This window comes from Anabas testudineus, chromosome 3 (assembly GCF_900324465.2).
Source record: "Anabas testudineus chromosome 3, fAnaTes1.2, whole genome shotgun sequence".
Lineage (NCBI taxonomy): Eukaryota > Metazoa > Chordata > Actinopteri > Anabantiformes > Anabantidae > Anabas > Anabas testudineus.
In genome coordinates, this window is record NC_046612.1 from 20633538 (window position 1) to 20657463 (window position 23926).

Below are 23926 nucleotides of genomic sequence, written 5' to 3' on the forward strand. Positions count from 1 at the left end.
TGAGAGGACGTAACGGTGTCCATTACATGCCACTGTCCAAACGCAGGGACGGGGGTGCTGTGGTAAAATGATACAATGCAAATAGAAATATAAAACAGACTAATTGTAATTAATTACCATATGCCAACCTGTCACATGGACTTAAATGCAGTGTTTTCATGGGAGTGGCTTAGTGTGTTTGGGGAGTGGCTGGCTTGTTCACACATTTAGTCTTGTTCATCACTACGCCAGACAGAGCCGAAGGCTGAACCGGGACGCTCCGTGCGCTACATCATACTCCCTAATTGCACCATCTGTGGACCGTTGTTGTTTCGCTTGTTTTACAAACCCTCCAAAACGCTCTGTTTAGCACATGGCCGGCGAGTCTCCATCTCGTTCAGACTCCGTCACCAACTAGTTGTCTTTAAGTTGGAGAGAGAGGAACTTTTGAGAGGCGCGGTGGAGGATACCGACGCACGGCTCTCCGTGACGCGCGGACTTACTTGGCGGCGATCGCCGGCACTTCATCACAGTCTTCCATTTTTCTTTTTCCTGCGTCTGGAGGGGGAGGGAAAGGAGGTGGCCCCACGCTCAGCCGCCGCTCTCGTGGCTTCTTTGTATACAGCAGCAGCTGTGTGTAAATGCATGGGCGCACAAGAGGCTGCTGCTCCGTGAGGGACAGCTTGTTGGGCTCGGTCCAACCTTCATGCGGGCTTCCTCAGAGATGAAGCGGCTGAACCAGGTGTAGAAGAGGAATATCAAAACTTTATCTCTCTCTTTCTCTCTCTCTCTCTCTCTCCAAAGCGCGTCTCGTTTAGTCCAGCCAAACGCTTGGTCAGTCTCTCTCTCTCTCTCTGAGCGCGTGGATTGGGAACGGCACAAACACACTGAGCTCCGTGCAGAGCAGGCTACAGCTGCGCGGCTCCCTCACGCACCATGGATGTAAGATTTTATCCGACGGCTGGTGGAAATGCTATTCCAGGAGAGCCACCCAACCTGGATTTTGCCCACTGTTTGGGCTACTATAACTTCAATAAGGTGAGCAAACCCCCCCCCTCTCTCTGGTCACTACTGTAGCCGAGTTTTGGGATGTGGGACCTCGCAGGTGCTGAAAGCGTGCTCCACACTTTCTAACCTTTCCGAGTGCAAGTTGATTTCAACTAGTGCATGCTACACTTCTTAGATGCCTCCAGTCACCTTCCTGTGGCTTCAGCCTACGGATCGCTGCTGTCTCTCTGAAGTTGTTTTTTCCCTCCCGTGCCTCCAACTTTGTTGTTGTGTATTAATGGAAACGGGAGCACACGACAAGCTGAGAGCAGCCTCTGTTCACTGCTAAACTCTCACCACAGTGAGCCCAGACAGTCTTGTGCAGCCTCACCGGTAGATCATTGCACTGGCATATATATGCATTAGGATATGTGATGAAAGTGCCACACACACACACACACACACACACACACACACACACACACACACACACTGTACTGAACTGGGATCCGGTGATATGATGGTCAACGTGAAGTGCTGTTAAATAACATGTTACAGTTTTGCTTCTTGCAGATGTGTGGGTGCGTTTCTGTTTTTATCTGGATGCACAACTCAGATGACAGGGTGTTAAACTTTGAAGCTATTGCAGTTGTGAGCTTTTGCACACTCTTCCTGCTTAAAAGCGACTCTCTCTGATTGTTACATTCACCCCTCGCAGCCCTGCGTGGAGACAGACAGACAGAGAAAGTGAAACAAACAGCACAGGTTTTAGCGGCTCAGTATGAATGCATTCATTGTCAGCATTGCTCTGTGCTGTATCTCAACATGGCATCAGTAAACCCTCGCACTGTTGTACTAACAGAAACAGCCACAGGATGTACAGCAGCGTTTTATCTGCTCCCTCCCAGACTGGATAGCCTGTCTTCTAGCATTAACATTGTTTTCAAGTTGTTTTAATCACTTGGCTACATCTGTACACAAGCAACGCCGTGTCTTGAGTTGTTAAGAATAACATTACTGAGCTGTGGCAAGTTTATTAACTCTTAAAGACGATCTGAAACACAAACGGATGCTTTGGGATTTTTCTGTCAGGACGACATCCGTCAACAGCTTGACTCCCGTTTTGCTCAGCAAGAGTGAACATTACAGTGACAGACAGACATCACACAACTGCAGCGTGCTGGTTTTCCAAAGTCCAAACAATGGTACCCTCTACATCCCCCCACCCCTCACACACACACACACACACACCACCCCCCTCCCCAATAATTCACCTCTTTAGTGCAGCTCTGTTTGCCGTTGCAATCTGATGCTGCTCAAAACAGTTACCAGGTTTGTCTCACTGTTTCATCAGCTCTTTGTCATGTGGCCAAGTTGTCATATGTGCCCAGTTTCATCATGTCTTCATCAGCCCTGAGAAATTTTAACTACATCGCTTTGAATCGGTGTAATAGTCGTATGGGCTATTTTATTCCTGCTCGTAAATTCCCCAGGTCAAGTGAAATTTTCCATCTGTAACAGTAATTGGCCACAATGCAAAAGGAGGCAGCGAGGAAGAGGGAGGGTGGTGAGAAGGTGTATCCAGTATCTGTACCAGTTATGTTAGAGAGAGAGAGAGAAAGAAAGTGGGGGAGAGTACAAAGCGCACATTTCATGCTAATTACAGTTCCTTTCCATGGTGTACAAATAGGCTCTTTTGCATGTATCTTTCAAATAAGCCTCCAATTTATTTGAATCGGCTTGCTGAAAGGTAGCACAATGCAGAGCAGTTAGTCATCCAGAAAGATGTGGCATGCTTACAAGTCGCACAGAGCTGAAGCATTGCTCCTTTAATCTATTTATAAGCTGTCACAGCACCTTTGCAAACAGCGAAAACTTTCAGTGGATTCACAGTTTGGATTTGAGAACAGGCAATACCCCTTCAAAACGCCGGCACAGGAAATATTCCGTTTTTAATGACAACAGAGACAGAAGGGCCCAGAGGCACTTTGAAACATCAGAGATTCTTTTAAAATTACAGAAAAACCCAAACGAGTGGCACAAACTTAATTAGGTGCTACAGTCATGACTAATGAACTGCCTGTTTTTGGCACCGAGATGAAGGCGAAACAGCGGTGCTGAAGAGAAACATGCCACAACTTCACACAGCTGAATAATGTTCATGAAATATATTCAGAAAAAAAAAAACCTAATAATAATAATGAAATAAATAAATAAATAAATATGCACTCGCTTTAATCTGGTAGAATGAAAGATTAAAGACAGTTTCTTTATCCAAACTCTCTTTTAAATGAATGTAAAGGTTCATTACTGTGATTTGTTTTTTAAATGCAGTGTGGATGACAGGGCTGTCACAGCAGGCTCCGTTTCTCTTAAACTGCTTTGACTTGAAGGTTGAACACGGACATGCTATGAGCTCAGGGGCACACCCGCCCCAGAGCCTCACTTTTACTGATTGGTTGATACTTTAAGTTGTGTTGTTTTCAATTTATCTCTGATAATGACTCCCAGTTTTATTGGCTCTTTGGCTTGAGCTGAGAAACACCTGGATGTAGTCAGTAAAATTTATAGGAGCTGCCTTTCAGAGTTTGGAAAACTTGAAACAAACACATAGGTGTGTATATATATATTTATGCATCTAGCTCTCATTTATCTAATTTTGTGTTTTGGTTAAGCCAGTGATGCGAGGCAGTTAATGTTATGTGGTTTTTCTGGGTAAGCTCTTAAGTCATGCACAGCAATCACCAAAGACAATGTGCTGTTTGGATTTGACTCATTTTAGTATTTGTAAAAGTCAAATGTGATTGACTTTAATGGATTCATGAAAGGGACCCAGTGTTATTCCCATATTTATGGCCATCTGGTCTTTCTTTTTTTCTTACTTAAGGTTTAATAATGTTTCAAGTACAGTATCCATTCGGTGTGGGCTTTCATTACCTCCAGGCGCAGAGAGGCTGAAATTACCAACAGATGTTAATTCAAAGTTTTCACCTGCACTGGTGCAAACACTTGAGGTTTATTTGCAAAGCTAATGCCATCACCATGGAGACATCATAATTCAGTGGAGAACAGACCATACATCTGAGCATTTTAATGGCCCTATAGATCATCTGCGGCTTGTGTCATTGTCGAGCATTGCAGGGAAACACAGTGTTGTGCTTAGTGAAGATGAGCTTTGACTAACAGCTGTAATCACTAAGATATTTTCATGAAATCCAATCTCATTTGTATGTCGCTCCAAAACGTGTCTACAAAACAAGACAGTTTTTAACCTCATCAAGGTAGCAGTTTGCTGAACATGCTCACTGAACACTGAGCATGAGATCAGGTTATTGACTGAATTCCTAATGAAAGCGGTGTTAAATACTTTGGTTAGAAGTCTTGTAAACAGATACACCAGTTGCTCTGCTGTTCTATTTCTGACAAAGTAGCTGCTCAAGTGTGTTTGGGGTTAGATTAAACTGCACTAGCTGTTGCCACCAGTAAACACTGGTGTCACCACATCCACCAGGACTTTAAGCCTTAAAGTACTTTAGTTTTTAGTGGGACAAATCCTCCATTGCGGCACATGTTCTACTATTTTCCTTTTTAAACTAAACACAGAAAACACCCATCCACTCACCTATGATATAAAGTACTAAATGTGCCGTAGAGACTATGATTAGGAAGTCGTACGACTTCAAGACTTGACATGACGAAGTAGAGCAGCAGCTGCAATTATCAGTAGATTATATTGAGCCTGTAAAATGTGCTGTAGGTGAAACAGGAGGCTGCTAATGGTTCATGTGATTCCTACTGACCCGTGCATATGTAAGGAAACTAAAAACAGAACAAAAAGTTAAGGGGTTTTAGTGAATTACTGTACTTTGACAGCACCAAATCCCTGGGCAATAAGCCTCCATTGTGTCCAACCATAGTGGGCCAGGCTTCTTTTGTGTCCTCTGTCCCCTTTGTGCTTCATCAGGACGGAAGGGGTTAACTCTGTGCTCAACCAGGGGGCCTTGTGCATCTCTCCAGTGTACACAGCTGGTGCCATTTCATCACACACATCTAAACATATCCAAACACAACTCTAAATGTGTGCGTGCTGATGCAGAGTGTGTGTGTGTGTGTGTATTGTGGTGGGGGTGGTGTTACTTCAGAGGCTGTCTGCTTCGTGAACCTCACCAGTTGATGGATATGACTCCAAGGTGCGTGTTAAATGTTTAAATGTCCAAGAAGTGAATAGCTGATGTGTTTTGCTGAGTCTTTTAATTGTAGCTTGTCAGGAGAATGTAGTTCAACAGATTTATTAAACACCTAATTTTCCCACTGAGATTAGAGAGTGTTATTTTTAGTCCGCCTGCTCGAAGACACACGCTGTACTTGGAGTCTCTGCCTCTAAGAATGACTGCTCTGTTTGACAGGCCACACTACACATAAGTCTACATGAAGCAGATGTTCATATTTTGTTAATGCACAACTCTCCGCTTCCTTCACCGGGTTTCCTCTGAACAAAGTCGCTGATGGCCGCTGTGATGCGACAGTGATAGAGACATGTTGTAACAATAGAAACGACATAAATGTTTATGACAACTCACTTTAAAGAACTTCACAGTTATTGTTTCCCAAGAAAACTAGAGTGCCAACAGCCGCGTATTAAACCTCAAGCTTCATAGTTTCTGATTTCTCTGACACTGCACATTACCACAGCTGTCAGTCTCTTCACTTTGCCGATCACGTTGACGTACGGCACGTACGCACATGCGCCAACTCAGCCCCTCTGAATTAGTTTCAGCTCATTTCAGTTTGTTTTAGCCAGCATAGTGTGATAATGTGAACCAACAGTCTGAACCTGTAGGCAACATAAGACCGGGCTGTCTGCTTTGTTTATGAGGTGAATATGACAAAGGCTCTGAAATGTTAGACAGACACAGACCACTGCCCAGATCAGCTCTCGTAAAGACCTGTAATCCTGCCATCACTGCTCATAAATCCACTTCATTACATCTCCTCGTACATTACTCAGCACAGTTCATTTAGGTAAACCTCACACTTTGAAATAGTTTCTCAACTGGTGGGTTGTGGACCATTAAGTGACACGGCTGTAGACAAAAAACAAGAGACGTGTTAGGGCTCCAATATGTAGCAAAACCAGTAAAACAATCCATTCATAAACGACAGATGTCTTCATACAGTAGATACCATATGTGCATAATTTGATGTTTTCCCCCTGAGGATTACCCCTGGCCGTGGACGTCCTCACAGTATTAAAGCAACCTTCTCTTGCTGGACAATTTGTAGCTACAGGGCTGCTTCAGAAACATCTCTTTCACTGATACAAACAGGATGAATGCACAGGAGAGTCACATTCGTTATTGGATTTTGATCTTGTGCACAGCATCACCACATCATCCATCAAACAATGTAAGTGCCTGAGGAAAAACAGTTTCTTTTTCCTTTCCAAGTCATACATTAAAAGAAGAGTTGGTTTTCAGTTGTAGTGCGGAAAGTGTTGTGGATGTGTGTTACGTAAATGAACATTGGTTTTACATCGCTGCTTTAAGAGCTAGTTTTTTTCTTAAACATGAATGAAAGTAGGTATTGCTCCTTGCTTTGTCATTACTTTTCTCCAAAGTATGTGTGTGTGTGTGTGTGTGTGTGTGTGTGTGTGTATTATAGTGCAAATGAAACATGACACTAAAATCATTCTTATGTTTAATTTAAGTTGATGGTGATTCGATCATATATAGTTTGGAACAGATGTCCATACTGACCTCAGTTTCAAAGTTTGTGTTAAAATGGATTTGAAGCGATGAAGGGGATGAACAAAGCCACAAGAACTAAAAAATCTATGACACCCTTGTTAGGTTCACCTGCTTACATCGTCCAGATCAGCAGGAGGTTGAGTTTTAGTTTTAGGATTTGACGATCTTTAGATAAGAATGAGATACCACTTGACTCAAGTAGCGAAAGCACTTGAGTTACTGGAGTTTTTCTAAGTTGTATATAGTCACTGACATAAGAAATAGTGCATCTGTCGTTTGGGTTGATCTGTCTTGTAAAGTCAAAGATAAACTTAACCTCCTGTGAGCTGTTTGAAACAGCCCTCTTCTCTTGGGTGAATACTCTGCCCCTTCAAATCAAAAGCAGGGCCCCCACAACAGATATTTTTTCCACCATGATAAACTGTTTTAATCTGGTTTTGGCTCACTACATCTTTGACAGCCTCAACCTTGCTGACTTATTAAAAGAAAGGGGGGGAAGAAAACCTCCCTGCTCCCCAGAAACTGCTTTTACCGTGAATTAGGCAGTTTCAAAAGGACCAGTCAATCACTTCTGGTTGGCTGATTCAATAAGTGTTGTGTCCCTTTAGTGGTGAGCCTCGCTCTTAAGACACATTCATTTTTAAAGCTTTTCCAGAGAGGCAGCCATTCCATGTTTCATACAGTAGATCTAATGTCCAATTCTCTTAATGGGCTCACCGACTGTATCAAAACATTCTGCTGGTTTCCTTTTAACTTGACTTGCTTGACTTAAACCCCTGGCTCTTTTCAAGGAGCACGGACCACTGATGAACGTCCTCCATGTCACACAGTTACACTTAATATTTGTAAGGGTAGACTAGTTGAATTCATCTATATTAGACTTTCCTCCAGCTGTTCCTGCTGGAATCATGCTACTATTGAACAACCAGATGAGATTTATTGGCTAGGTGTAGGATTTCTTTATGTGCTCGGGTTTAGCTGTGACCATTTTAAGAAAAAACTGTGAACTCATAGAAATATTAGTCACTGTTCCAACAATAGTTGCTCCTGTGTCAGGGTGAATGGGAGCATCTTTCTCATTAAAGGAGTATGTGCTCTGTGTGTGCTGCATGTGCAGCATTACATGTTATGCAGTGTGATTAATCTGCCCTTTTTTCACCTTCCCCCCTCCCATATCGCACATTCCCACAATGCAGTGTGTTACCAGGTTGCACTAGAGGGACGGACAACAGTAGCAGGTGTGCAAATATCCCTCAGACCCGCTGGACAAAGAGTTTAAATAATGGGGGTAAATAAAACTTTTATTTGAATGGTCAAATATATGGCACGTCAGAGCAAACTCCCTCAGGGTTCAAGAAAGACTAAATGCAACCTGTATATCACAAGGAAGCACGTACGCATCAGTTTAAAACAAATCTTGATTCATGTATTTGGAACTTACAGATAAAATAGAGAAGCTTGGTTATTGTTCTGCTCCCTTCTTGCCTGATTCTGTTCATGCTGGTACATGCTCGGTGCGTACCTTATAATCAAAGAAAGACTCCTAAAGTCTGTCTGTGGCAGCTGGTTATCGTTAATGTCAATCTGAGCAGTTACTGCCATAACAATAGTACTGCAGCCTATAAACCTACTTCACCCCCTAAATGAGCTTTAATAGTCTCACAGAATGGGAAAAGGGCCATCTCACTAAAATCTTCTTTAGACATTCTTTAGATTGATAAGAATATTCACTGGCATGAAGAGCTTGTTTTTTTAATTAATGTCTACATGTAAAGATCTCAACACAGCAGGCTGATGTTAAATAAAACGGTTCTTAGAAGAATATGTTTGCCCTTTACTCTTTGCTTTGCTTGGTTCATCACAAATGTGTTTGTGTCTATCTTAGAGGCTTCTTTACAGGAGTACTGCCTGCCGAGCGATTTGCCCAGTCACAAATTTGCTAACCAATTGTACAATTTCTCACAATAAAGAACTTTTGTATTTGTGGAGACTTTGCAAATTTGCCTTAAAGACGGGACGCACTGACCTTGTTCAATATTGATCTAAGATCATTATCTGTCCCTGAATCCTAACCAACAGCTCAGAGTTGTCTTAACAGAACCATAAAAATGTTAATCATGCTTTAGTTGCCACATGTGAATACTGTATGGATGTTAAATGAAAGACGTTCAACAGAGCACACGGTTTTTAGGTAATGCTGTTGGCGCATTACATCACTCTTACATCATTCTTTTAGGCCTTATTGTACATCAGTTGTCTTCATCTCAATGAGCAAAGCTCTCAACAACCTTTAGATTTTCCATTAAATGAAAATCATGCAGTATTCATGAATCTATCTAGTGTTTTGTTCCACTGCATGATCAAAAAGGAACAATGGACATGGCCTCAGTAAAATCTTCAGTCCAGTCCCTGAAACCTCAACTGGGATTATGAATGAGGTCCACGAAATTCTTGAGCTGACTTCTGATATTTTCAGGAGTTGAAATCGGGGCTTATTCACAGCATGTCCTTGTTTATTGTGATGAGTGTGTTTCTGCTGGCTCGTGGACTCTCACATGTGGTCGTAGTGTGGGATGGCAGAAGTAGAAACGAGATCAAGGTTTGTAAAGCCCCAGCATTGGCAGGGTTTCCCTGCCTGGACAGCCACTGATGATTCTATCAAACGGCACTCCTTCTAAGGAAACTGATCTACTTCCTCATGTTTAGAGGTACTGACTAACAGTGGAATTTTGCAAATACCTGAAGATCCTTGGGAAAGAGATCTGCCTTTGTTTTTAAATGGGCCCCACTACATTTGTGCGTCTCCCCTGCTGATAAACAAGAAGAGAAGCTGAATGATTACACTGTTTCAAACGCATTACAGGCAGCTGATTAAAGTGTTAGGTCGGAGTTAGCCAAGGTTAACCATCCATAATGAAACACTTTGAAAATAATGATACGCTGCATGGTTTTATGAAAGCTTGTGGCTGCTCAGCTCAGCAGTGGCGACCTTCAGCAGTTCCATGAGCTAATCGTAGCGATCCCGCAGCACCCCTGTAGTTTTGAGACTCCATTAACGTTTGATACGCATCTCGGAGAGCAGACCTCGACCAAGGTCTGTCTCTGAAACTATTCTCGTGTCACTGAGGTGGCTGACCATTTTCGTAGGATATGTCTTCAGCTGCGTCTCTGATTTGTGAACGCCACGACGAAGTTGTTCGAGCGAGTTTACGTGATGCTCATCCAGACTAAATAAATAAGAAGTGACAGAAAGATTGACACCATAACACACTGATTGAACTATAGTGCTTTTTTAAGCATTAAATGAAGAACATGAACAAGCATACTGTCACTTATGGGTAGTTGTCATCTGTTATTGTAGGGCACATGGCTTGTTATTAAAAACAGCTGCATATTGTTCACCTGAGTAGTTTGGATAATACCGTTGTCAGTACTTTATGTGCCAAATGGAAAACTGTCTCATATCATTACTGAGAAAGTCATATCTACTGTATCTAGAAAGAGGAAGTGCATTACTACAGGATAACAACGTTCAGTTGTTGTTCCTGCAAGAGAGGTGATTTGATATTTGACAATTATGTATAGTTCGTAAAGAATTCTGTGAAACTGCCACAATGTTTGGTATTAATTACCAATTTAGCCGCCAGTTAAAGTGTGTTTTATAGTTTGAACACAATTGCTGTTGCAGTGACTTTCCACAGTGTCCTGCAAATAAGTATTTGTGCTGATTTGTGCTATTTTCTGCTGTATGGGCAGCGGGGGGTGGGGGATGCATGCAAATTGATGTATTATCCTGCTGGCATACTTAACACATGGAGCCACATTTCTATCAGCTCTAGTTGATGTACTGTAACAGTGAATTGTCACCAGATTTAGCAGAGTGTGTATGAACATGTGCCCACCTCAGAGGAAGAGACCCAGTTTACCCTGTGCTAAGTGTTCGTAGTGGCTGGTTTCTGTTTGATTGTTGTTGGGTGTAGAGATGACATGTAAAGAGATAGGTCTATGTTCAGCCTCACTGGTGTTGTGTATTCATATTTTCAAAAGAATACATTGCTAACAGGAACTAATTAACAAATAAGAATAATTGCCCAGTTCTTTCATTGATCAACACAGTCTCTCATGACAGGCAAGCTTCAAGCAGGAACTACAAAGTAGTACATAAATCAAAGTAGTTTCCTTTGCCAAGCCAGAACCCCCTGGGAGGTACCTTGGTGCTTAATTAAAATCCAGAAGGATCATGTTTTAAGTATAGGTGAGCGAGCACTGAATAACAATGACAAATCATGCCCCAGAGCATTAGTGGTGTGTTTTGGAAAAGAATAACAGCGTCTCTTTTTTTTCCTGTACAAAATAAATGAGATGTAATGTGAAAGAAAAAAGCTGTTTTCAGTGCATTGTGGCTTAAGGACTGTGATGAATATAGCCTTTCCTGGCTGCAGAATGTGCCAAAACCAGGATTGACATATTAATCTCATAATTATCCATACAGGATTATAATGAAACAGCTCATTATTATACATTATTTGATGGCTTACCCTTTTGACTACACTGTTTACCATCCTGTTTTATCCCTTGCAATCCCTCACATGGATGTGCCAGCTACAGAATATAACCGTAGTCTAGTCAAAATGTCACATGACCATGATAAGTATAAAATGTTGTTGTCTCACAGATCCAACAAGATGAGATGTTTATTATGGTAAATATTAAAATGTATCATGAGTCATACAAACTGACTTAGTACATGTTTTTTAAAATAAGGAACCATGTGGATAGTTGGATGATCTCCATACAGCATATTTACTATTACTAACACATAGACAGACATTTGCATCAGTATTCTCTATATGGTGTGTATTATGGGATGTCAGAGGTCGTCCTTGGGGCTGTTGTTGTTCCCGATCTATGCATTTCTTGAACTGACAGTTCTGCAGTGACCAGGGCTCCCTGGTCTCTTGGCTGTGTTAAACCATCAGTTTAAACACAATGCAAAATCCCATTTTCCAGGGATGCCTGTCCCACATACTGCTGTTTTTGCAAGCGTCATAATTCTAATGTGCACTGGCTCTTAAGAGAGGCTAAAAAAAGAAAAGTACATTAAAAAGTGAATGTGTGTAGTTATCAGCAGGAAAAAAAAAAAGAACTAACTCTCCCAAGTCAAATCCACTCAATTACAGAGCTCTGGAGAGCTATCCCCAAGCAACCCTTCCACTGGCTAATCAGTCACAGCAAATTGCAGTGGTGAATATTTTAGACTCAACAGATTTAAATAAAGACATCATGATTATTTCACTGTCATACAGTACTCTCGAATAATTTCAGAGGCCTTCAGCTGGAGCCAGCATAAACTGCATAACTCCTGCAACTGCATAACTAAGAAGGGGGAAGTCAAGGGAGGAAAGCAAACACAAGGGCTGTCAGTCAATGTGGCAAGCTAATTGGGTCGATCTCTTTAGCAGAGATGAATGAAGAGATTAACTCTCCCTATGTGTCCAGTGAATCTTCCCCTCTGGCTCCAGGTAAATTAGCTGATGACAAGTTAACAGTGGGAATTCTGTTTCTCACTCTGACTTAAAGCTGCAGTCATTATATCCAGCATTGCGCCCCCTGTTGAAATCAGTGATTTTCTCATTACAGGCTTTGTTTATATATTGATTAATTTGATTAGTGGCAGTTCAGCGGCAGTCCTTCAGGGTCTGTTAACTGTGTGCATCTGACTGACATGGGAGCGCACCTTACATGTATTTTAGGCTATAAAAGGTTTGATTGTGTTAGTTACAAGTAATTGGCATTTCGTTGCTGGTCAGCTTTACGTATAATTAACAAGATGCCAGGACATTTGGGCTACAGCATTACACATTGCAATGCTCTCTCCAGACTGTAAATACTGGCAGGGCCTGAACCTAATGAAGACAAATGAAGAGTGATGGGAAGGCATGTGCACAGGAAGGTGTGAGTACAGAGCAGACTGTGCTCTGCTCTAATTTATTTTAGTGGACAAACTCGCAGCATGCTCCTAAAATAGAGGTCAAGGCTCAAATACAGAAAATGTCAGTGACCCCTTTTTTAGCTACCTATACTAGACAAATGGGATAAAAGTGCTCAGAGGGAGCTGTGGTCAAAGGAGGAAATCAATACCGCTGTAAAGGAGGAGGGAGGGAGGGAGGGTGGTACGGGGTGTATAAAAATAAAATATACAATTATTTTCCAATTTTAAAAAGAGACAGATTCAGGGTTATTGCTTGCTATAGTAACATGTCAACACTGCATCAACAGGACCACAAAGATAAACGCCTGTGCTGCATTATTTTCATTAACAGTAATTTGTTTTTTAACTGCAGTGGGTAGACGCTGTTGATGGATGTTTGCCTCATAGCATCAATAGGGAGATTTAATCTGGAAAAATGGCTGCAAACAACTTTCCAGACGGTGACAAGTGTCATCATCAGAAAATATTTTTTCATAGAGCTTTTTTTTTTTGCTGTTTTCTCCATGTGTGAACACTCTGCCAACTCACCTTGTTCTCTTAAAAAAAGCACTGCTTCCAATCCACAGCAGACCCCCAGGTTTCTGTGCGCCTTTGATCTCCAGCCTGTCGCTTTACACAGAGGAAAGGAATCGGTTTTGCATTATGACGAAAAGATACAGTATGTAGTGACTCTTTGTTCCAAATCACTTTAAATGTCAGCGCAATGATATGGAATCAAAGTTGAAGCTTAGTGTTTGTAATTATTCAAAGCTGGTATCTTAATCTCACACTGCTTTTGAAGTAGGAAATGTTAAAGTGACATTTTGAGTTTAAATACTGTTAAAAACATTAGTGAAGCACTTAGCCTGATGGTTGCTGTCACAAGAAAAACAATGTCTCTGACTCAACAGCCGTCAGGTTTGCTAATGATGTCCTGGTGTGCTGTCAATCTAGCAGATGAACGGACAATAGTATGCCAAGGAGAAAATGCTTGAAATAGCTAATTGCTTCTAAGAGCTTGCTCATCCATTCTGTAACTACTGTGTGTTCACAGATGTCTTTTCCAGCTGCTATTTCATTACGGAACTCAAAGACATTACAGAAGCAATGCACTGGCTTCTTTATGAGCCTCCGTTGTTGCACATCAAGTCATAATGATTATAGATACATTATTGCAACCACAGTAGGAGGACAAAACATCACGTGCCGAAACAAGGCGCAGCGTTCCTATCTGTGCATTTTCATTATTCCACCTAACTTGCCCCAGTCATTCCGTTAATCTCTGCCAACTTGTTGACTGTCAGTTTGGAGACACATTTCTGGAGAGGAGCCCGAGAGTATTTGCAGCCGGACCTCTGTCAGTATCGCCAAGCAACACAGCCACAAATTGGAATGTGGTACAGTTCTGGGAAAGCAGCCAAGATTTAAATTAGACAATAACCTCTGCTCTCTCTATATTGCCTCTCTTTTCCAGCTGCAGGCCTGGCCATTTGTTTAATACAGTCAGCCCTGTAGTATATAATAGACTGATATATGAGTCACCGCTCAGCAGTTTGTGTTTTTCAGTTTTATAGAGATTGAACAATTGGTCAGTTTGTGCTTACTGCGGGCTTATGGTAGGAATGACAGAAAAGACAGCAGCACAGGTTGGGAAATATTGTGACAGTGCACACTGGGAGGTTTTTAAAATCTAGTGCTGAACCACTGGATCAGAAGAGGCCAAGACACTAAACATCCACCTAGCTGCACACACTAACACAGCCCCTAGAAAGAGTATCTGTAATTTCCCATACAGCACATTCATATATTCAGTATGAATTAATATTTCATTCTAATGGACTCAGCCAATAAGCAGTGTTGTTCAAAAGGATGCTTTACTGTAATTAAAGCCTTTACTGGGTTTATTGTCTTGATAGTACTCTTAGTACATTCAGAGATTGTTCCTGCACTATAAATGCATAGTGTTGTTATTAAAATTAAAATTAAACATTTTCTTGCAAATCTGTCACGGCTTAGATAAGAAATAAGGATTGTGTTTAGTCCATCCCTAAAAGCTCTTGACTGTGCACAGTCCCAAAGCTGGTTATAATGAGTGTATTAGCCAGTAACAGCACACAGGGAATAGGAAAATGCATCTGTGCTTCTAGAGCAATGGGAAGGAATCAACTCCCAGCAGCTTTCAATAGAGCTTTATGTGAATCCGGTTCCCAGCTCATAGCTGCTGCATAAACTAAGAGTAGTAGCACAACCATCACCAGTAGCGCCATCAAAAACAAAACCATTTCCACTGGCACAAAGCTTTTCTTTTCATGTACGACATTCAACCAAGTCATTTTCACTTATTAGCTTCCTTAACTCCGCAGCAGCCTAGAAGAATGTCAAACAGAAGAGTGTAAGCTTGGCTAAAACCCACACCTCTGATAGCATCTTGACTTGGAGTTCCTTCAAAGCTGCTGAAAGTAAACAGCCTTGAGACATGGCTTCGGAGTAAAAGCGAGACAACACCACGAAGGCTGGCCTTTCTCATGTGGCTTCCTCAAGAGCTGTGTGTCCATGCAGCAGCAGCCATTGTGAGAAAGCTACACCATGTTTCTGAGGCCCTCTCCTACGCCTAAGCTCCTTTGTGGCTCTTGGCCAATGCCTCTGCACCCCACCAGATCAAAGTTGGAACCCCATTTAGCTTGTGCTTTCTTTTAGGATTTGCTCTTGAGAGTACAGAAAATACTCAACAGCTAGAAAAAAAAAAAGTGGATGTTGGACGTTGCCCTGCATAGTATTGAGACTGCTGTGCTCGGGCTATTGGTCCATAATGACAAATGCTGACATCGGTCTGTGTCTTACATCTCAGAGAAAACACTGTTTATGGTGATTTAACGTTTTTATGTATTGGGTTCTCAATGAACTCTAGGATTTTATACTTTCAAAATGTCTTAATAATAAAAAAAAGCAATCTGTACAATTTAGAATAATAGTCTTATTTTTAACTCAGCCTTTAGGAATGGTCATTTTGGTTTATTGGTCTGTTCACCACTTTGGCATAAACTGAAATGGTGAATTGCCATAAAAACGTACAGATGACGAAACGCAATAATGCTTAGTGTTTTATTGATAATGAGCAAATAACAGCGTGCTAACATACTAAAAATAAGATGGTGTGGTTGTAATAGTTTTGACTTCAGATCCCACAATCATAAATAGCTGTGTAACAGATTGTTCTTTGTTCATTTGACTGAAGCCTTTCATGAGAGTATTGTGCTGTATAACTGAACATTTTTCCTTCTTTGTGCTTTTTTATTTCTTTATACTTTACAATTTCACTCAATAGACCAGTTTCCACTACAATTACAAACTAAATTATTATCATTTCATTTAGTTTATTAGTCTTTTAGATAAAAACAATGCAAAAGCAGAAAGAAAGAACACAAAATAAAGAGAAATGACTGAGAGGCTATAGCAGAACCCATAGACTTATACCATGGGCCTCTACAAACTTAATACACATACTGTATAGTATCTGAAAATGTTTATGCTTTATCTAAGAAGAATATTGAGGAGACTCTTTGGAGATTGAAAAAGTGGCCCACCTTACACATTTTTTTGTTTGTTTGTAGTAAATAAGGCGATGATGCCACGTCACCTTCTGATGATTTCCAGTGACTTGACATTTTTATTATAAACAAAGTCAATTTGTTTTTTTTAATTCAACCAGCATTCCCAAGAAACCAATGTTATGAAACCATAGATATGTTTTCTTTCATTCAGTGCAATTACCACAGTGGCATAACATACCGAACATGTTCATGTTTTAAATTCACGTTTCATTGCAAAAATGCTGCAGTTTGACGGAAGTTCACTTCTGTCATTGGCAGCTTTTCTGCCTTACATAATGCATGAACTAATGCAGTAAACTCCACTAATCTCATTTGCAAATACTTTAAAAGAAATGCAGAGATCGTACAAATGCTGTTTCACCCCGGTCTGTTTGTGTCTCCATGTTATCACTCTTGTACACTGCATCTGTGCTGAATATAAATTTAGCCCCAAGGAATATGCTGAATGCACCAACTATAGCTCGCCTTTTACTGTCTTTCAACGCTGCCATAATGACTGGGAAGCTTGAAAAAACATAATACATATTTGCTGAGCTGTGAAATCGCTCAAAGTTTTTTCCTTTATTTTGATAGTTAAGCTTGTAATTTTGGTTGGTTATGCAAACTTAGTTTCATGCCCCATGACAGAATTGTAATGCCCCTGCAACATGAAGTGTAATTTGAAGAACGGAGACTCTGCTTTTGGGTTTACTCATGACAACTTCCATCTGTACTAGCTTGCTTTTAAATCTTAGAGACCTTAATGATCTACCACAAGTTAAAGGTGCAACCTCATTTCAACCTGAAACCCATGCACTAAACAAAGGTAGTGCACTCTAATGTGGTCTTTTGCTGAATGTCTGAGATCTCTGCAAGGGTTTAAACTCTTCCTCCAGGTTCATGTTTACTAAAACAGTGTGATGACATAGTGGTCAGTGTGGTGTTAGAGAAGAGATAATCAGCACACAGGCTGAACAAAGCTTCCTTCAGCTTTGTTGAGATCCCAGGTAAGACTTAAGATTTTTTTGTCAGGCTGCGTCCTCTGTGCTACACTTAACATACTCGCCCTGAGAGGCAAAGGAAGAGTGAGATGCTTACAATGAACTTCCCCTCTGTGCTATCTTATGTAGTTGAGTACTAGCAGTCCTAATGGTGGAAGACAGTGCTGGGCTGGGGGAGTAATGATTTTGCTTTAAACTGAATTACCAATCGATTCAGCCTGCAGATCAGAACACAGCTTGCGAGCCAACTGTGTGGACATGCTGTGTTGTGGAGTTGCTTTACAAATTGACTGCTGCACACATAGGAGGAAATATATCTATATATGTCAGCTTGGCGCTGCATGCACAACGGCCTGCTGGGCGTGAATAGGCCTTGTGATCGTCAGAGAGGCAGCTGCACAGTGTTTATGCTGAATTGGGTTGTAAATGAGCATGTATTTGGTTAGGAGGACCTTGGGAATCAGAAGATAACTTTCCCAGCGGCTACAAGGAGTCTGACCAGCATCGTAGGAAAGGAAACAGTGGTGCTTTTTTGAGTCTTCAGTCCCCTTTACCAGGAGAGGGACTCACCACTGGCAGTAGGCCAGTCTTTAAAGGAAATTGCATAAAATAATACATAGCACATTACTGCAGGCTTTTCGGGATTGGAGGTTGGGTTTTAACTGTGGTGTTTTTGCTGTCTTTTATGGAGACCACTGGAGAACATATTAGCACAAGTGTCATGTTCCAGAGAACACATGCTAGGCTGTGATTACTGAGCTCAAGCTGAACTGTAAAATTGCTTGTCAGCAGTTGATATGTTTCTGGAAAGCCCGGGCTCTTGATTGAATTAGTTTGGTGGCTTTCAGTTGGAAGAAAGAAATGTGTCCGGTTTGGTTACCTGCTGACAGACAGCACTGATATTGTGACTTTTACATCAAAGTGTAATCCAAAGAAAAGTCTCCTGAAAATGCATTGACTTTGTTGTCCATTCTATTTTACGTCATTACGACTGTTTTCCAGTTATTCTTTATCATTTAATGACAACTGACAAAGCAGTATTTGAGGTTCAGATGAAAAGGTATTGGATGGTGCATGTTTTTCCCATTTGTATTCATGCAGAGAAGGCAGCTGTGCTATCAGAGGCTCTTCAGGCATGTATTCTGTGGATCTTGGTTGTCCGGTTCATGTTTACTGATAGGATCAGTGTGGTTACTCCATCATATTGGGGGTGAGATGGGGTCATGTTGGTGCAATATTGTGTTCGCCCTGAGGTTGAAATAATTTTGTTTGCGATAATAGCTGTAAAACACCTTATTTCCCACTAGACTTTCTTTCATACAAATATTCCTGCCCTGGGATTTGAAAGTTGGGAACAAAACCAAGCATCAAAATTACATAGGCGCAGAATGGATGCGCATATGTTGTTTTTTTTATCCTGATTGCAACTATTTGATCTGCTAATGAATAACAGAATATTTCACAGTGATTCAAAGAATATCCATCAGGTATTGTTTTGACTTGCATGTACTGTAGAATGAAAAGAAAGGCAGTGCTGTGCATTTACAGAAAACCCTGTAAATTCAAATTCATCCCGTTCACTGTGAGCTAGCTTGGTTTTCTGTCTGCCTGCAATCATGCAGACAGTGGAGTCTTTTCACGTCAGGATCAGGGTCCATGTAAGCTCTTAATTCTCTCCTGTTAAACAGTTATTGAAGAAATGTGCTGGTGGTGCAGAGGGAGAAATAAAAACACTGAGTTCCCAGTGTTTGCTCTACCATGTAGCCATGTCTGGCTCTTACTGCGACTCATATTACAGAACACCTTTAACCTTGAATTCATTCTGTTAATAAAAGCCTTCTACACCAGCTATTTTAAAGTACCCTTTTCTATAGCTTCCCTATGGTTCCCTTCTAGAAGTACGACTAGGTTTTGGAAATGTGAACAAGGGAGGTGGTTTCTTGAATGGATGTAACATCCCTGCCTGAGCTGTTGCTATAGTACTTTACAAGACATTTAAAGCCAGTTTATTGTGTTTCAGGAGCAACACTTTTATTCCTCTTACATCTCTCATTGCCAAAATGCTTCTCCGTGCACACGCATAGTTGTTTGGCCCCTCACACGACTGCAGCAGCTCTTGTCTAGCTCATCACATCATTTTAATTACAGAGCCTTTATTGTCTGTGCTGACCCATTTTAGCTCGGTCCCTCACCATCAGCTGCGTGGTCCCTCCAATCACACTTAATTTCATCTGGCATTTAACTCAATTGGCACTGCCGCGAACATGAGTGTCGAATGCCTCCTCCCCCAAAAAATGAATTGGGAATAACAGTAGCAATCTCTGCTCCATCCATCGAGGCCTCCAGCCTGGGCCGCACCACAAAATGTCCTTAATGGTGAAGATTGATACTGATGGCTGGGGACATATCTTGTGAGGTTAGTCACAGCTCTTGGAGGAAATTTGGAACTGCTCTTAAAGGGACCTGGAAACACAATAAAACATGGCACAGAGAGACAGAGCTCAGGGAGTAGTTTCACACCACTAATTAGCACTTGGCTTAAGTTGATTGTGTTTTCTTTAATGAAGCCAATGTGATTCCGATCAGTGTCCTTGCTTATGCTATGTGATTCAACCATACCTTTTAGAGTGGTGTGTTAATGGCAAATCACTTCCTGGTATTATATATTATGAACGCTTGCATTGCTTGTGAAGTTGTCATCCACATTATTCAGTGATGTGTAACTTGGTGAGTAATTGAGTTGAAAACGTGTGACTATTAAAGCCATTAAGACGTTTGCATTTAACCTGAGACAAAGCTCCTCTGCTTGCAGAAGCATTACACGCAACAGGCAACAAAGTACACACTCATCTATAATAGAAGATTGCCAGCTGTCCGCTGTTAAGATGCTCTGCTCTCAAATTTTTGGAGAACTATTAATAATAAAGAGCAACTGTCTGCTCTCTCTTTAAAGTCTTGTTCGCATCGAGAGAGGCACGCAGATAGAAGAAACAGAGACACCACTGCATGAAGCCATATCTCCTCCCACAATCAGAACAATGTTCCTAGTGCTTCAGTAGAGAGGGATATCTCTGAGACTTCAATTTGTTATCTAAAAGAAGAAGGGGGACGGAGTAACACTTCCAAGATAAGCCTCGCGTAAGGTTAATTACCAGCCAAGTGGCTGACGTAACCTCGCCATGTCATGTTTCAAAAGTTACGCACAGCTGGGGAGTGAAGGAGGACCGTCCATTAAGAAATGTTTCCCACTTGAGGCCTGTGACTCTGTATGGGTCTTTTTCTACTCATTTCTTTGAGCGTTAGTGCAACCCCAGTGCTCAAGTCAAATGTAGTTCAGTGGGGCAGCTCCAGGTAAGATGGCACCGGAGGCCTCGACAGCGCAAACCACCTGCTTCAGCAACTGCTAGCAGAGCTTGTGGCTCCGCTCCTCATCGGTGCATGACACTGTTAACATTGCTGCTGATTCCCCACTCTCTCTCCAGGGCATAGACTAATTAATGGATACCATTCGCAGTTGATTAGCAGCAGTTCTTTCAGTAATTACATTCGCATACTAACCGCTCAGAAGAAAAGGAGAAAAGAAAACACACACAAAGGGCTGGAAAATATATTAATGCACTTCTCAGTTTGCTCTGATCTTAATTTGTTTCCGCTATTGTTTGGCTTCTGCTAAGATAAGAAGCCATTATTTTTTTTTTTTCTCCTCGCTCTCGCCTATTGGAGTTCCTCGCCACTCATAATGTTTTAAGAGAGTGATTTAGTAATAAACCCACAAACGAAATGACTGTGAGCTGTGTTGAAAATAGCGGGAGTGTTCATGAGTGGAACCTCGTGAAGACGCAAACATACTGTGATTCTTTCTCCTCGGAGCGTGTAGGCTGGGTTTTGCACTCCTCACTCACAGAGAGGTGCATTGTGCTCCTGGGCCCAGCTGCTACCCCATAATTCTTCATTCTATGTCCCATTGTTCCTACCTGTCAGCGTGGTTGTGTCTCCAAAGAAAGGAAGTGGCTGCCATTTTGCCAGCAGGCTATGTGTGGGTTTTGGGGGTGGTGGTGATGGTGATGGTGGTGATGGGGGGCGAAAACATGTTATCTTACCAAAGTACAGGGTTTTAATAGCTTATCAGCCATTTTAAACACTGACGCGTGTTTACACTCCCTGTTCATTTGAAATTATAGTTATTATAACAGGTACATGTGTGAAAAGAAAGAAACACACTTTTATTTTTGCTAAACAGGATGAAACTAAAATACAAAAACATGTAAAAGAAAAAATCATGGTACGAAATAATTTATTTAACCTAACTACAATTAACCAAACTGTACTGTGCATGTATTAAAAACACACCCCACCTCCTTATTTTGCCCTCAGTGTCACTCCTCTCCCATAGGTTATTTGAAGTTAATAACCTGCCACAGCATCTTGATACTTGGCATTGTGATGCAACCATATCCTTAATTGCCATCCCGTAAAAGCTGAATAGCCAGACCAGATTCTCATTACCCTGGTTTGAATTGGCCTGGGCCTCTCACATGCCTCTTGTCATGTCACAATAATGGCGGAGTGGGAGAATTTGCCCGCGTGCGTAGAGAAAGGGGTTAACTCCATGTGTAAACATTCAGAGCCAAGTGTGACAATCTGTTTGAGTGACAGGTGTCCATTATGAAAGAGGAGCAGCTTTGGTTACACTGCATGTTATCCTACACCACCAGACTGATTGTGTGTGTGTGTTTTTTTTTTTTGTCTTCGTTTGCAGTTCCAGAATAACAACAACTACATGAACATGGCGGAAGCAAACGGCGCCCTGCTCGCTGCTGGTGATGTGAGTATATTTTACTCTTCTCTATTTAAAAACTCCCCCTTGAACATGGGAAACTCAACAAATCTAACTTTTCTTTTTCAATACAAATTCAGCCAAGAAATATTTCTTTCTCCTTTTCTACTTGTTATTAACTAAACCCATTTTTTCATTTATTTAGATCTTGTCTTGTGGTGTTATGTTTATGCTAATGCACTTTTTGATATTACACCCCGGTTCATGATTCATTACTTAAGGAAATATAGACTAGGAAACAGTAAAACCAATATGATGAACTGGAAGCTCAGTAAATCCCTCTAAAACATGCATGATGATAAACTCCAATTTGAATCTTTCCATTTTATCACAGGAAATAATATTTTTATTACCTGAAATGCTGCTGGCTCAAATGCTTCCTGTCCTGAGACCCATTCAAGACTCTAAGCCCATAAAAAGATGAGCTATAGGCTCACCCTGTTGATGCTGATGTGGTCTGACTTCCTTGAATTCATTGTGTAAGATGAAGTGATGTCTCACAAAGCTTTTTTTTTTCCTTTTTTGCTAAGACATCAGGACTTACACTTACAAAAAGTAAAATGTCCCCAACAACCTTTGGTTGTGGAACAACTCAGTTTTATCTGCTGCTGCATTAAAAGAGAGAAGGGATAGAGAATAGTTGTTTCTCTGGAGGTAAATAACCTCCTCTCCGAGGCATAGAAGTCCTAACAGTGTGCTAAATGTATCCATTTTATTCCCCCTCCACCCACTCTGCTGCCCTGTCATTAGAGACAAGTGTACCAAAAATACCCATCATCCTCTGTGGTTCAAACAGACCAATCTCCTCCAGTTTAGCAGGGGAGATTGATCTGGCTTCCAAGAACAGCAAAGCATCATTACACACAGCTCCAAAACACTGAGATAGATCTCATTGTTAACCTTGGTGTTTTTAATTACACCAGTTTTGAGCAGTTGGATCAAAACTGTGACATTCAGGCTTAGAGCTGTTTGAAGCTCATGACCTCATGTACATAAATCAGCCACTGAGTGTCATAGAAGACGTTTCATCCCCCCCCCCCACATTGCAGTGATTTGGTGCATCATCTGTATCCTCTGCTGGGGCCCACTGCAGCCAGGACCACGGCGACACAAGCTGCTTGGAGAGCGTTCAGCCCCCAGCTGTGAGGGCCCACTGTGGCTCAGGCGGGGTAGGTGGGGGTACGAGGGACTCCTTGATAAGAAAAAAAAAAAAGAAAAACAGCCCAGCTCATTTGCGTTTTTGTCAAAAGAAACAACTGTTTCCAGTGTTCGGGCACAGATGGTATAATACTTAGAGGGACAGAGACAGCATTTTCTTTTTCTCAAGCAATGGGGTGTCCAAAGTATTGTTTGTTGCAATCTGAGCTAAAGTAAGATTAAAGTGACTTCCTCTTTGAGTTTGAGTTTGCTATATTAATCTATATAATGTCTGCCTTGGGCTCAGGATACAATGAGAAAGGAAGTCTTCTTTATGCGGGCTCCATAATGAACAGCTAGGTTTGAGAGCAAGGCGAAATTTATGCCACCACATTTGATTATGTATTGTTTTCAAATCAAACCAGAGGATTACTGTATAAAATATGTTCCACTTCAGCTTATTGTGTAACCATACCTCTTTACTTTTAACTTTCTCAAGTTAGGTCATGGGAAAGATATGATTAGAGGTGTTAATTTGGTTACTGTCAAAGTTTTTAGCCTGTGTGGAAAAAAAAAAAAAAAGATTAATCTGTTAAGTGCAGGAAGCTAATGCTAGATTGTAACACTTAGAGATGAACTCTTATTTGTCTAAGAAATAATATAATATTTGTTTCATC

At 41.3% G+C, this 23926-nt stretch overlaps 1 protein-coding gene across 1 annotated transcript in view; it reads left to right on the forward strand.

Moving 5' to 3' along the window:
- Window positions 1–244: 244 nt before the first annotated feature.
- Window positions 245–23926, forward strand: part of tox3 (TOX high mobility group box family member 3) — a 39989-nt gene continuing 16307 nt past the window's right edge. The window contains exons 1-2 of the mRNA XM_026379144.1: window positions 245–1017; window positions 22035–22100. Of these exons, the coding sequence (XP_026234929.1) occupies window positions 916–1017; window positions 22035–22100 (168 nt within the window). The 5' untranslated portion in view covers window positions 245–915. The remainder of the gene's footprint in view (window positions 1018–22034; window positions 22101–23926) is intronic.